Genomic DNA, 15,000 nt, shown 5'->3' with positions numbered 1-15,000 from the left:
AGCCGTCAGAGAACACAGTGTCCCATCATCTCTGTAGATAGCTCACCATCTGCCCCGCCGGACAATAACATCATGTACCACCACGGCCAGCGGTGCCAACCAATGCCTGCGTGGACGGCGTCAGAGAGTTCTTCACAAAGTGTTGTTTTGTGCTGAGAAGTGAAGATTACAGGTGTCAGATGAGGAGGAGGGCCGAGCGCTGAGAAACACAGACTCTGAAAACAGTTACTGTGTCTTCTCTAAACATCTTCAAGGTCTCCGATCAGGAATAAATTCTCATGAGGAAGAGTTTTCGGAGAGGAGACGGTCCTGGTTCTCAGTGAGGTAAGCTTCTCTCTCGTGTGGTCGTTCGTGGCTTTCTATTCATTATGAATAATGTCTGAGATGTGTTTTATTCTTTGCATGTGAAAAGAAAACATGATGAACTGCACAACAAAAAGTTTAGGACAATCTTTACAGACTCTTAAAAACCCTTCAATGCTTAACATTAGTTTTGCAGACAAATAGAATTAGTTCATTAAACATGACTTTGATTTATAATATTTTTATATATTCTAAAACTTTGTGAGTTTGTGTCATAACATTGTTTATATTAAAAATAGAAATGTGTCTTTTTCAAATGCTTCAATGGTTTTCACTCTTTGTGTCTCTGGTTGTCTGATTTTTCCGAGGTCTCCGTGACGGAACATTCGCCCTCAACTCGCTGTTCCTTTTTCCTATGCATATACTTCTTTGAGATGTATCTGTAAAGAGGCATACGGCATGGGAAAATGGGGCTGTCGAGGTGTTTCACGTGTGCAGCAGAATCTCCACCGGCCGCATGATCTTCAACTTCAGCGCTCACAAAACTTCATTCAAACAAACGATACTGAAATGTGCAGAATAAAAGTCCATATGAAGAGTTTGGTTTCAAAATGAGAGAACTTTATTATGTTATCATGTTTTTATTGTGTTAGTTAGCTTTTTTTTAGTTATTATGGCTAAATCAAAACAAACCAAATGCAGTTTGAATATAGAATAAAATAATGTTATTTTTAAAAACTTTATAAATGTAGTTATCTCATTTTGGAACCAAACTCTTCATATGTGTTTTAACATCTCATTTCATTCAATAAAGTAGCGTGAGAAATCCTCACGTGTATTCTGCTTTATTTTCTTTGCCTGCCTGCTTTCATTTACACACGATTGCATTTTCCTTTGAAAATCTCAGAGCTCTCACTAGAGTTCAAAGTTTGAAGAATGTTTAGTTGGTAATTATTCATGACTCGATGGAGTAAAACGTTAATACACATATGAGAGTTAATGTTATACGTTTCTAAAGGATTTAGAAAAATGTATATATTTAACTTTAAAGTAAAAAAAGATTAAACAATATTATTTTTCTAATTGTAAATATTAAAAAATATTACAGATTTATTACAAATATAAAAATATGTGCTAAAACAACTTTATATACTTAATTAATGATTTACATTTTGAATTACATTTAAAATAAGTATTATTTTGTTTTTCATGTTTAATTTTTATGTGTTACTAATATTGGTGATATATAAAAATGTATTTCAATAAATCTTGAATCTAAAGACAAAGTGAATGAATCTGATAAATAGACACAAACATAAAACTGAGCGTCTGTTGTTCATATCACTCTCTCTCTCACTCTAAATAAAAGACTCTGCAGTTTTCCATGCAGTCAAGTAGAAAATAAGTCTGTCTAACCGAGTAAGGAGATGATAAATGAAGATCTCATTCAGGTATCATGAGAGGAGGCCTGAGGAGATCATTACATCAAATGAAAGACAGCAAGTGCCCACTCACAGCATCTCAATCCCTCATGTCCTCATTACTTCATCTGCCGGAGACGAGAGGAACATTTACATCACTGTGGTCCTCGTGACAGAAGATCTGATCATCAGCATCACATCAGAACAGGGAGCGGGCCAACTGAGATAATTCAACATGAAAAACACAAGATTATTCTCAAGAGAAGATTTGAAAAAAGTTTCCTGCAGCACACTTGACTTCTTTTTAAAGTTTTATTTTCTGTGATGTAACACATTTGTGAGATTATTTTGTGGCTTTTAAAGTCAATAGAAGAGAACTAAAGCCCTGTTCTTATGCACATACACTGACACAATAAATGAAGCATTTGATAACAACAAATGAAAACAAGTGTTTTTTTTTAAGAGGACACAAGAGAAACATTTTGACACAAGGTCTAAACTGATGCAGTGCCGGTGTGAACCCGGTGAACCTTCATTGAAAAAATAACCCACAAGTTAGTTGTGATTTGTCGGAAGGTGTTTAAATTGTTTCAAAATGTCATTCAGATCTCATGCACATTTGAGGTGTTGATTATTATTTTCTAGCTGCTGTAAACTGATTCTCTAAGTGTCCTATAATAATAATGTTCATCATTCAGCTGTCAGATCATCTTTCATTTACACATTTATTTAACTAATTCATTAACACACTGCTCTACAGGACAGAGCTCAATTTCTATCCATCGTTTCTTTAAAGTCATCAGATGGGACAGCACTGCCCCCCAGTGGATATAAAGACACATTTTCTCACCTCTTCATCTGAACTGAAATCAAAACAGAACATCCAATCATTATTATTTAGAATGATCACTTTCAATAAATGAACATATGAAAATGATATTATAAAAAATTCCAGATTTAAAACATCAACTGACGAAGAATTTGACGAAAAATCTACTTTTTTACATCGACACAGAAGCCTGCGATGCGGTTCAGTGAATCATGTGAAAGGAATCCATTAAGATTTTGTCTTGCTGAAGGTTTCTGGAATTTACAATAACAATAATTTACAAAATATTGACTATGTTAAGGTAACAAAACACAATAGAATGAGAATTGTTATCTCGTTTACTATAGTAAACACAGTGATATCAACAAATAATGTATAATAATGAAATTCCTTAACACACTTCTTTCTCGTAAAACACACACGAAAACGGCAAAGCTGTAACACGTCACTGTGATGTGTGCGTGATTTGAGTGTTGTTGACACAGGAGAGCACCACAGGACTCATGAATTCACAGTGGAAGTGAATCTTCAGTTTCTGGTTCCTGCCTGGAGTCGGACAGACTTCATGGCGCCAGTGTTTCTCGCCTCCGTCGTGGGTGTGAACTTCTCCATTCAGACTCGATTGGGCTCCGTGGATCTTAATCATCTGCTCGTTACAGATGCTTTGATGTTCTTCAGAAGGTGTTAATGGTCCGGGAGCTCTCTGTCTGCGAACCCACGCATGTGTCCACAGGAGCAAATACACACGCGAGACAAAACGAGATCTCACATCTAGATCCGACGCCAATGTTAAACTGCGCTAAACTCGTCCAAGTTTCAGATGAAAAAAAAAGAAATGGAACTTTACATCGATTCAATTCGATTTTCTTTTAAACAAAAAAATGTGTTATTTCTTTAATATTCTATTTTGAACTGTTGTCTGTATGTGTTTTTACTGTCAATAAATATTTGACTTTAGCTATCTTTAGTATCCACTTTCAAAGGTATTGTTATTAGAAATCCGTGATAATCATGCAGACCTTATATGGCATGTTTGGCTTTTAAATGTTTCGTATTAGTCTTGATAAAACTAGGAGATTATAACCCAGTCCTAATTGAGAGTAAAAAAATCAAACAGAGCAAGTCAACATAGATAAAAGACTATATTTATTTATGTACATCCATATACATTTTCTCTATAGATCACAGAACTACAGACAGTGCTTACTTCTATATTTTATCTTCTCAAACCCCATTTTAGGAGAATTTTCATAATAAAGATCTTGATTCTAGATGACTCGTGTCATTGATTGACTAGAAGTCTTCAGAAGTAACAGGGAGAGAATATCATCGGATGATGGTGAACAGGACTCCTCTGCTGCGCGTGCTGATGGATGTACATGTCAAGTGGGCGCTGTCCACTCATGGTATGGTGCTGAAATGACGTCACCGGTGGCAGAAGAGTTGGCCCGAAATAATGAGCAGCGCGCATGTCCTGAACTTCCCGCTTCAACTTCATTCGTCTGTTCTGAAACCATGTTTTCACCTAAAACATAATAAAATGAGATATCAATAAATATTCAATTTTAAGAGCTTTTTTATCATATGTTCAGGACTTTAGGAAAAGTTACAAGACAGTGTTGAATGTATTTAAACAGTGCCACTTGATTTTAAACGTTTTAACTTAATCATTAGTCAATGAAATTGCATGCAAACTTATACAAGAATTGGGAACAAATTCTTTAAAATAACTTGTACCCACACATACCTGCGTTTCAGACAGAATGAGCTTTTCGGCTATTTTCCGTCTTTGAGATGCACCGAGATACTTGTGTTTGTTGAAGGTTTTCTCCAGTCTGCAGATCTGCTCAGAGGTGAACTTGGTTCGGACACGACGGTGTGGTCCAGATTCACCTTCGCTGTCATCACCGACATCACTCTCGGACGCAGATGTGTAGCCGCAACTATCTAATGTGATAGAAAGAAAAGTTTAGATTCAAATCTGCAGATATCATTCTAGCGTTGGACACAACAGTGAGGGTCATACTTACTCGTAGGGGAAGATGGAATCTTCTCTCCTTCTCCAACAAGGCGAAATGGAGATGGAGATGCTTTTGAAACGGAATCGGGAAGTTTAGGAATTCCACAAGTTCTTTGTGAGTCTTCCTGGTCCATCTGTTGAGCGTGGTAGCTCTGGGACAGCCACTCCACGGAGAAGTTCTTGGACATGGTGTTTCCTCTCACGAGAGAATCTCTTAAAATCATTTGAGCAGCCCGCCTGACTTTATGTAGGAGATGTTTCGCTCATTTGCATGAGTGAAGGTCCAGGAGGAATTATAACTATCTGATGGGCGTTGTAATTGAAGTTAATATATGTTGCAATGGGGCTGTTCACACGTTCAGTGTAGACTACTTGTGATATCCAGGCGCCAGTGTGTCTGAGCACCTCATAGTCCCTCAAGTACCTGAGAAGAGATGAATAATCATCCACATCATTCATGCACGTTGATACAATCATCTGACGGAGACTCGTATCATTCACTCAAGACAAGACATAATCCATTGAGCGATAATCTCAAGATGAAAGACTTGTTTATTTGGGAGGATCACAGTTTTACTCACAGTGACATTACGTCTTGATCCCTATTGTACTTGTATCTTTAATGTCTATGTCATTCCAAAACTATATGAAAAGTTCTTGTTTATTAAACGGGACTGTTTGGGTCTTTTTTTATCCTCACGGGGTTTGAAATATTCTATGTAAAAAGTATGTGATCAATGTCATGTTTTTACATGAACTCATTCAAACAAGCAGTTTAAACTTTTGCATGAATTTATAGCAGCTCGTCGCTAGTCAATAATTTAACTCGATTTGAGACCAATACTATAATTCTAACGAGAGGCGAGATTCGTTCAAGAATTGATCTCAAGATCAAGAATAAATAAAAAAAGTTGGAAAATAAACAGAAAGGGTTAGAAAAAAATATGCAGCGAAAGCTTTTAAGATCTGGATTATTTTAAATGATAAATGTTATCTTTCATGTTCAATCTCTCTATATGCAATGCCCAAGGCTAGTTTGTAGAATGTTGAACGACTGGAAAGCTTCATTTTAAAATTGCGAATTTGTGAACATCTCTCATCTAAAGTTATATTTTGGTTTAAAGCTGAAACCAAACAATATTGAACGGATCGTTATAGCCTCTAATAATATTTAAAATGTTTTAAACTTTAAATCAATCACATGATAGGCTACGGCAATGCGAGACAGAATAAAACACTGGACGATACTGAAACATTTGACTGAGGTTTCTTCTAAAGTGGCCGATGAATGACACATAAACATACGATAATAAAAGTGATATGGTCTGTAACAGTATGTAAATAATGGATCACGCAGAATAAACCTGTATGACTGCTCACAGTCTCATGGCGTCCTCTGGTCTATTTTAATGTGTGTGATGTTAACGGGTGATCAACACTGTATCCCCTTCTATTGTATGGATCAACGTGTACACACACACCCACAGACATCATGGAGCCCGCCGTCTGTGGGGATTATGTAGAGAGTGTAAACTCATCAATGGGCGACTTAATTAGGACTAATTGTTGACCATGATCTGCTAGTTAAGTGTCGTTTGAAGTGTCGCAGTAGAGACAAACACAATGGCTTCACGCGCATATGAAAGCGCAGTGTGACACTTGGTGGCGGATCAATGACTTCAGCTGGTTTGTTTAGAGTTTCTCTGGCGCCTACATTTCATTTAAATAAGACTCAGTCTCATCTCATCATCATCAAAAAAAATAAGACTCCATCTCAGCATAACTTCTCAGAAACAGCATTCGGTATTGTTTGTTATTGAAGCACTTTTAGCTTTCTTCAACGTCTTTCTTATATAACAGTTATTCAAATGCTTTATTTTCCTTTTACATTTACAAACTCGTTGGTTTTTGGATTATTTATATTTATGGCTCATAAACTCTCTGCAGGAAACTTTTATAATTTTTTAATCGTTTTACTGGGATTCATTTCATGATTATAAAATAAAACATTATAGTCACAAGCCCTTTTTAAATATCATTTATGAAGTTTCTTGTAATAAAACATTTCATGTAGGCTAAAAAAATAAGTTCCCAATGTGTATTTACACCTTGGCTCGAGTTTTGTGTATTATAACAGAGTATCTGTAGAAGTCAAAGGAAATTGATTGAGATAAAACCTCTTTTGAAAAAGTTGCGCAATATGTGAAACCCTCAGATCTAATCAACTTCAAACGCGCTTCCAGACAGTCTGAACTTTAACCTCTCACAGTTCACCTTGAACACATGACCATTAGACAAACTTAAAGTAGGCAATAAAACATTAGAACTTTATTTCTCACAATAAATAAACTCTTCTTTATAATTAAACATTTTCACTTGACTGTATTCTATACAACGCGTTAAACTGTACATATATTGCACACTGAATGTGATGTAAGTGTTTTCGTGGAAAGAGTGTCAGTAGTAATGCTGAGGCATCATCATGTGATGATGTGGAATCCTGTGTTGTGCAGAGATCTGATGATGATGCATCACTGATGCAAGCACTTGTGCAGGAAACTGAAAGCGTTGTCTGTCGTAACAGTGATACTGGACCCCCGGGTGCACGTGAGGCAGAACCAGAGCTGGGAGAAAATAATCCGCCTGCATCTCCTGCACTTCACGCTTCAACTTCATCCGACGGTTCTGGAACCAGGTTCTGACCTGAAACACAAAGAAACGCACTGTTAACATGTGTTTTAAAGCTTCTTCTCCAAATGAAACTTCACTGCTGTAAGGGAAGGGCTGTATTTTATGACTTGGATACAGCGTCTGCCAAATGCGTAAATGTATCTCACCTGTGTTTCGGATAGATTCAGTTTAAGAGCTGTTTTTATTCTCTCTCCTGCGTCCAAGTATTTGTGCTTGTTGAAGATTTTCTCGAGCTTGTCGATCTGCTCTGGAGTGAATTTGGTTCGGATTCGGCGCTGTACGGCCTCTTTCTCCAGCTCGTGTCCGTCTTCAACAGATGCGCACTCTGACGCGGCCGCTTCGCTCTCGTATCCTGAAGAGTATCCACTGTTCTCTGAAACTGAACACAATATAGAGTTAAATCACTGCCCATCGTTGTTTATTTTAATATACACGGGTAAAGCACGAGGTTGATGGTGAAGTAACTTACTGCTTGGAGACGAGCAGTGTCTTGGCGCAACTGGAACAAGCGCTTCTTTTTCTTTTGGCACGCTGTTGGACTCTGGTTTCTGCTCAACTTTGGCGACCTTTGGTTTAGGCTGCACGTAAATCTTGTCGTATGATGTTGGAGGTCTCGGTTGAGCCAAACAGGGCACGTGAGGCCTGTGGCGCTTCTTCTCCGGCTCTGGAACATCATCGGGAGCGGCAGCATGAAAGCTTTGGGCGAGCCAGTCCGCAGAAAAGTTCTTCACCATGATTGCTGTCTGTTTCTCAGTCAAGTCAACGCGAGTGTTTATTATCCGAGTACAATCCAAGAGTGTCTGCAAGGTCGCCCGAAGGGACCCCCAATATATAGGCCGTCTCAGGACTGCATTAACATATGCATGAGCGTTAACGCCTGATCGATTGTCAATCATTAGGCCTAATGGGTCGTTATTGAAGTCTTTACATATCCTGTGATTGTGTGAAAGCCTGGCGCCAGCTTGTCTGTGAGAACCTCTGTCGCATCCAGCTGTCTGCATCCTCTCCAAACAATGATGCAGCGTCCGAACAACTGGATCCAGTATGGCGCGTTCATGTTGAAAGTGACATCGGGTAGGCCTAATGGAAACTCAAATCTTTAAAGGACAAAAATGATAAACCTCAACCTTTATTGAAAGGGTGTAAAGTGTAAGACTTGTAAAATGTGAAAAATTCAGTTACAACCAAGCAAGCTTGGCTAATCGTAACCGGTTTTATACATTTATATTTAGTCCAACAATAGGTCTGGGAGCCACATAATGAACCGACGCAATGTGGGTTCTGTAATATCTGGTGGTTTCTGACTTCTGTGGACGCATAAAGACAATGTAAAGTCAAATGGTGATGTATGAAGACATCCTGATGCCCTGGGGAGTCTGTGGCGCCAGCGGACCATCACATCAGCGTTTGGTGCGTTCGGCAAACATCGCGGATCAAAGGAGTTACAGTAGCAACACAATTAACTCTGATTGACCTGCAGTTAAGATGCAAATTCTCACCCGGAGAAGCTTAAACCTGAGCACACAAACTCAAATCAACCCATGAAAAGATGAGAAAACACCCAATTAAAACCGCATTTAATTTCTCACGAATACATCCGAGTACATATGTATTTTATATATATAATATAATTGATTTTCAATGATCTTAATATTTTACTTGAACACTCGTTCTGCTTTGACAATAACGTGCAAGGAATCAAAATAGAGGCTGAAATCACTGAAGGGTTTTAAATGCAATGATGTAAATAAAATCAAAGTCTCAGTAGTGATGGATAAATTAATTTAGCATTTCAAGTGTGAAGAGAAGATTAAGTGGTTATTCGTGATAAACGAGAATGTAAGGAATGTGTGTGTGTGTTGAGAAGTGTTTCTGGGGTTTATCTGAATGTGAATCTCTTTGGTGGAGAGACCGAGAGACTCAAAGGATCGTTTAGCTGGACAATGAAGATCACTGCATGTTTATCACTGATCTATAGAGCAGCAGGACCTGAGCTCTTTCACTCCCCATTAAAGTCTTTATCTCAAGCGCTTTGATCCCTACACAACACAATGAAGAGGATCTGCTGCGCGTCACAGGCAGCGCGTCCGACGGCGCGTCTTTCCTCACCTCCACTGAAACTAACCGCAGCGAATCATCCCCGAACTGCATCTCTCCATGAACACAGAGTCTGTCATAGGAAACATATATTTACCATTGCTGATGTATGGAATAGATCATGGACAGTCCGGGGCATGTTGTCACACTGTAGATGATCTGCAATTCAGTAGCTGCCAAGTTTTGAGCTAAAAGTTCAGCACACAAATGTGTTTTTTCACCAGAGAGTTGAAGCATCTGGTAAAACCTCTGAAATCATATTTTATCTAAAAAGTAATATTCTAATTCCATCACATGCACATGTTTGTGTATATATTTTAACGAAAGCTTTCAAATGTTTATCTTGACAAAGTTGTTGCCGTGTTTTAAAAGTTGTCAACTTCCACAGTTTAAAAAAGTACATTTGTCTGTAGAGTTCACAAAAGTTTTGATTTATGGTGTTTACAGTATAATGTGACAACATGCCCTGCAGCAGTTAGTATGGTTTTTATCTAATTAGTAATAGGGAAATGATCAAATGCTATAAAAAAGCTATAAAACATGGAGGTTTGTGCATCAACAGAAATTGATTCAGAAAATATTTAACAAAGACGTGACCACAAGCTCTGGTCTCACTTATTTAACACTGAGAAAGCATCATTTGTCTGGATCTTCTGTTTATTCTTTGAAGAAAAAAACGTTGAAGAAAGTCAAATCAAAATGAATGACAATTTGTATAGTCAACAAAGTTTGATATGTAAACTGTGTCAAATACAGACTTTATTCTGCTCCATTCATGAAAAAAATCTCATTGTGCACCAGCTTTACACAACACGTACATCTATTCAATGGACTACATGCAATTCATTCTTGTTTTTCTCGATTTCTAAACACATTTCTTGAAATTATGGCTCCTTTTCTCGAAACTCTAAACACAAATCCATAATATCTCACCCAATTCCCTTAACATCCTATTTTTGGGTCAAGATGAAGCTCTCTTCTCAAAACCATTTAAACATGCTGAGAAAAAAACTTCCCCCCAAACATGACACACAAGCCCTCAGAAACACACACACTACAGCAGTCTCAGACACTGGTGACATCATTTCAAGACACTGTTGATAAAAACTCTTATTGGGATTCAAGAAAATAGTAGTTTGACAGCTTAGTGTCTATTACGATCATAAAAAGGTGCAGAAAGAGCAAAATGCAACAATGAGCTTTAGAAAAAAATTAACAATTGCACTCTGTTACGGTAGGGAATCTTAGATGAAAGTAGATGAAATAAACAAGACATGAAAAGTAAAAAAAAATATATATATATATATATAAACTGGGTATGCAACACAATACAGAATACATTTGCATAAATATATAAATAAACATGGCGTCCTCTGCACCTTTGGCCCAACGATACAGGATACTATTACAATTTCTTGGTCTTCTGACAAATTATTTTTGGTAAGTAGTCGTCTCTGAGTTCCGCCAAAATACAGAACAAGTAAAAAATATGTTACAAATAAATTTGACAATCACAGATTTGAGGGTGTACACATGCTATCCAGTTTACTGGACACAGAATAGTGAAATGTCTCTGATATAAAGTGTCTGTTGTGATGATACTGTAGTATAAAGCCCTGTAGATGATTCTAGGATGAGGTCCGCTTGATATGATCCGGACATTCTGATATGTGTGTCATTTGAGTTTACATCTTGACACTTTAGTTCAATATATTGTATGTTTGTGTTTTCTGAATGAGAATATGATCAAACCTTTGTGAAGTGAGGGTGTTTGTGTGGGGTTTGTACAACTTGGTTTGTTGTTCTGAGAATTTGTTTATAGTTGTCAGAAAATGGTAAATTGTGTGTTAGCAATCGAGAAAAACTGTAATCCTGCAAATGAGTGAAATGTTTTGTCAGCTGTCCTAATAAAGCCCTGATGAAACAAGTTCATGTCACAAATATTTATTATGACTGAATCAATGAAACTACACGAGTTACAGAAGACTTTAGTAAAAATCATATCAAGCATAAACCAAATTCTCTGTCAAACGTTACTTAATCTTTTAAACAAGAAAAGTGTGAAAACTGCCAAAATGTTCTGATGGATTCAGTGATTTTAACAACAATTTAACTTTATGCAAATGTGTGACAGTGAGGTGACGGCTTAAATCTACTTAACAATTGATTTTTTAAAGCATGACAGTTTATTCTTCACTCTGAAAAGCTTAGCGCAATATTTCACATTCCCATATAACCTTTAGATCTAATAACATAATTAATTCTCTCAAACTAACTTAAATGATCAATAAATATCATCTAAATATACTCAGACTGTTTTATTTGGCCGTTTACCTGTGAGAAACTTCATAAAAGTAATTGATCACAAACCCTGAGACCGCTGGAGGTCACGTTGTCCTCATGAGAGTTTAAAGAGAGAAAGATGAATGACTTCTCAGAGTTCCTCTCACATCAGGGTTCAGACGACACCTCCAGACACTCACTGAAATGATGCTTTCACCCGGCGCAGCGTGTCCTGGATCCTGCGGCCGTGCCGATCGCTGGCCATCTGGTTAAAGTTGACATTATTGTCTGAGGCGAGGAGAGAGATGTCACATTCACCGAGACGAGCGATGCGTCCACGCAGGTACGACTGCAGCTCGAGGTCTGGAGTGTAAGAGTACAGATTCTCTTGGAACGCATGAACTTGACTCACCACACGTGCAATGTTCCTGTGAGGACAGACCAGCAGCACCGTCACAAACATAAGACATGTCATGCTTTCAAACAATACTGTATTACTGTAAATATGTTTTTTTTTTTTAAACTTGGTTTATAATATGCTCAGTGACAATAGTCCATAAATAACAAATAACAAAAACATCAACAAAAGAAAAACAATAACGTCATCTTGTCTGAACAGAAAACACCATTGAGTTTATTATCAGTGTGTGATCAGATTAACTCAAAGTGTGTGTGTGTGTGTCATGAATGTTAATGTTGTGAGCTACAGATGTACAACAACCAGCTGTGTGTTCAGCTCTTGAGGGAATTGACCTAAACTAATACACCAGCACTACGGCCCCTGGCACAGACCCACGGCTCACGGCATATTCTAACAATCATTCACCATCTGCTGCACACGCACGCACACACACACACACACGCACGCACGCGCACACACACACTCACATACACACACATGTTTGTACAGCTATCTTTATGAGGACATACATTGACACAATGCAATCTCTAGCCCCTTACCCTAAGCATCAGAAGTGAGTACCTAACCATAACCATAACCCTCACCCTAAACCTGATTATAACCTAAACCTGATTATAACCTAAACCTGATTATAACCTAAACCTGATTATAACCTAAACCTGATTATAAACTAAACCTGATTATAACCTAAACCTGATTATAACCTAAACCTGATTATAACCTAAACCTGATTATAACCTAAACCTGATTATAAACTAAACCTGATTATAACCTAAACCTGATTATAACCTAAACCTGATTATATCCTAAACCTGATTATATCCTAAACCTGATTATAACCTAAACCTGATTATAACCTAAACCTGATTATAACCTAAACCTGATTATAACCTAAACCTGATTATAACCTAAACCTGATTATATCCTAAACCTGATTATAACCTAAACCTGATTATAACCTAAACCTGATTATAACCTAAACCTTAAAACCAGGACTTGACCCTCAACAGCACTTTAAAGGGGTCTCAGAAAGTGAGGACCGGCCAAAATGTCCTCATTTTACTCTCTTAGTCCTCACTCTGCTGGTCTAAAACTCAAACTGATCCTCATAAAGATAGATGTACAAGTACACACACACAAACAAACACACACAGACATACAAACACACACAGACAAACAAACATCAGACACGCACACACACACACACACACACATGCACGCACACTCACACAAACGATTCAACATCAGCATGTAGAGCGACCAGCTGCATCATTACCAACACACTTGATTCTCCCTGACCTATGACCTCCACATCTGTCTGCTCTAAAGTGTGTGTGTGTGTTCATGGTGATTTTATTCTGATTTGTGTACTGCAGTGAATCTGGTTTCACTCTCACACGTGTCCTTCTGCTCATTCTTTAAACGTTTGATGTTATTTGGAAATCTGGGATTATGAATGACCACAGAGAGTCAGGACCTCATGCTAAAGTCTCATTCAATTGACGTGTTCTTTCTCAGACTGATTCACTTTGTGACACTTTGTGGTTTACTGTGAAGCTCTGACCTCAGTTTGATCCATTTGAGTGATCCGCTGGTGGTGGTGAATGAGCCGATCTCCAGCTGCTGCAGGTGCATGGCCAGGATATGAGGCGCAGGTAAAGTGGGTGGAGCTCTCGCCTGCCATCCCTCCATCAGACACAGATTATCACTCTTCAGAAACACCTGCGGAGCGTATCACACATCCACACAACCCATCTGAGATCAGCACGAGACTCTATTGTTCTAGTGAGTTGTGGATCTAAACGTTGATGTTATTTTCAGATATCGAGCAGAAGTCACCTGCACAGCCTTGAGCTCCTCAGAAGCGCACACACCTTCAGAGGGAGGACACTTCCAGGCCTGAGCATCACACACAAGACAAGAAATTCTGTCTAACAAATTCAGTAAACACAACGCCTTTCTCATGCAATTTCATTTCACGCTTAAAATCAACGCTGTTTCGTTTCCGCACACAATGCAGAAGGATGATTTATGAATATGTTTATATTAAATCTGCATTAAACTGATGTGTAATTAACATTTCAGCAGCTGGAGCTGACAGATAACAAACAACAACAACGACAAATATAGTTTATCGTTTTTTTTCTCACCGGTAATTGTCTCACAATCACATTCTCCAGACCTGACAAAATCTGCACGGCTGTGGCGAAGTTTCTCATCTCATAGCAAAACTTTCCAACCGCAAGAAATCGAGCGAGCAAAGCAGTCTGAGCCTAAAAGAATAATTAAACACAACAACACACAACTGTACACCTGTGTAACAATGAAAATTGTAAAAAGCGCTATATAAATAAAGTTGAGTTGAGTTGAGTTGAGAGCTGTGGAATAATACAGCACCTTTCTGCTAAAACCAGTTTCTGTCTTTTACAATCATTTCTAGATTTTAATGAAATTTCATTCTTCTTGATCCCAAACAACGTAGAGACAGTTTCACATTTCAAGCTGATATGATATGAACCCAAATTTAATTTTAAATAAAATAAAATTTAAACAACACACACACACACACACACACAACCAGATTTATTTAAAAAAAGGTTGAAAATACTGAATACAGCATCACCTTGACAGAGTCACAGATGACCAGTTCAGAAACCCAGTTGGAGACCCAGTCCGTGTATGTGATGAGAGTCTGAAGAGGATCTGCGTTCACTGACACACACCTGACACACAACACAACATACAATAAGACCTGGTCACATGAACCTTCAAACGCTTTGACAACAGAGATTGAGCATTGTGACAGAGCAGATACTCACCTGGAAATGTTTGCAGATTTCTCTATCACTCCATGTGCTCTTGACTTCAGAAAATGAACTGGATGACAATCCTGAAATATTTCCTGTATTCATTATAGAACATGAGAGAAAAGTAG

At 38.0% G+C, this 15,000-nt stretch overlaps 2 protein-coding genes and 1 long non-coding RNA gene across 3 annotated transcripts; 1 reads left to right on the top strand and 2 right to left on the bottom strand.

Annotated features, from left to right (window-relative positions):
- Nucleotides 1-80: 80 nt before the first annotated feature.
- LOC130417129 (uncharacterized) lies at nucleotides 81-1,151 on the top strand. Its single transcript, XR_008906149.1, has 2 exons — nucleotides 81-324; nucleotides 672-1,151. It is a non-coding gene; the product is annotated as an uncharacterized LOC130417129 (long non-coding RNA).
- A 5,876-nt stretch (nucleotides 1,152-7,027) lies between these two features.
- Nucleotides 7,028-8,278, bottom strand: LOC130417131 (homeobox protein vent1-like). Its single transcript, XM_056742436.1, has 3 exons — nucleotides 7,734-8,278; nucleotides 7,411-7,643; nucleotides 7,028-7,276 (listed from the first exon to the last, which is right to left on the bottom strand). Exons 1-3 carry the CDS (start codon nucleotides 8,263-8,265, stop codon nucleotides 7,031-7,033), a joined length of 1,011 nt encoding a protein of 336 aa, XP_056598414.1. The 5' UTR covers nucleotides 8,266-8,278; the 3' UTR covers nucleotides 7,028-7,030.
- A 1,798-nt stretch (nucleotides 8,279-10,076) lies between these two features.
- LOC130417130 (kinase non-catalytic C-lobe domain-containing protein 1-like) lies at nucleotides 10,077-14,788 on the bottom strand (the record flags this gene model as incomplete). The annotated part of the gene is made up of 5 exons (XM_056742434.1): nucleotides 10,077-12,072; nucleotides 13,630-13,787; nucleotides 13,905-13,964; nucleotides 14,216-14,338; nucleotides 14,689-14,788. Coding segments are annotated over 5 exons (673 nt in total), but the record flags the coding sequence as incomplete, so codon positions are not given.
- Nucleotides 14,789-15,000: the final 212 nt, after the last annotated feature.

This window comes from Triplophysa dalaica, unplaced genomic scaffold (genome assembly GCF_015846415.1).
Source record: "Triplophysa dalaica isolate WHDGS20190420 unplaced genomic scaffold, ASM1584641v1 Contig18, whole genome shotgun sequence".
NCBI classification, from domain to species: domain Eukaryota; kingdom Metazoa; phylum Chordata; class Actinopteri; order Cypriniformes; family Nemacheilidae; genus Triplophysa; species Triplophysa dalaica.
Note: the sequence above shows the minus strand (reverse complement) of the source record. Positions and strands in the feature narration are given on the sequence as shown.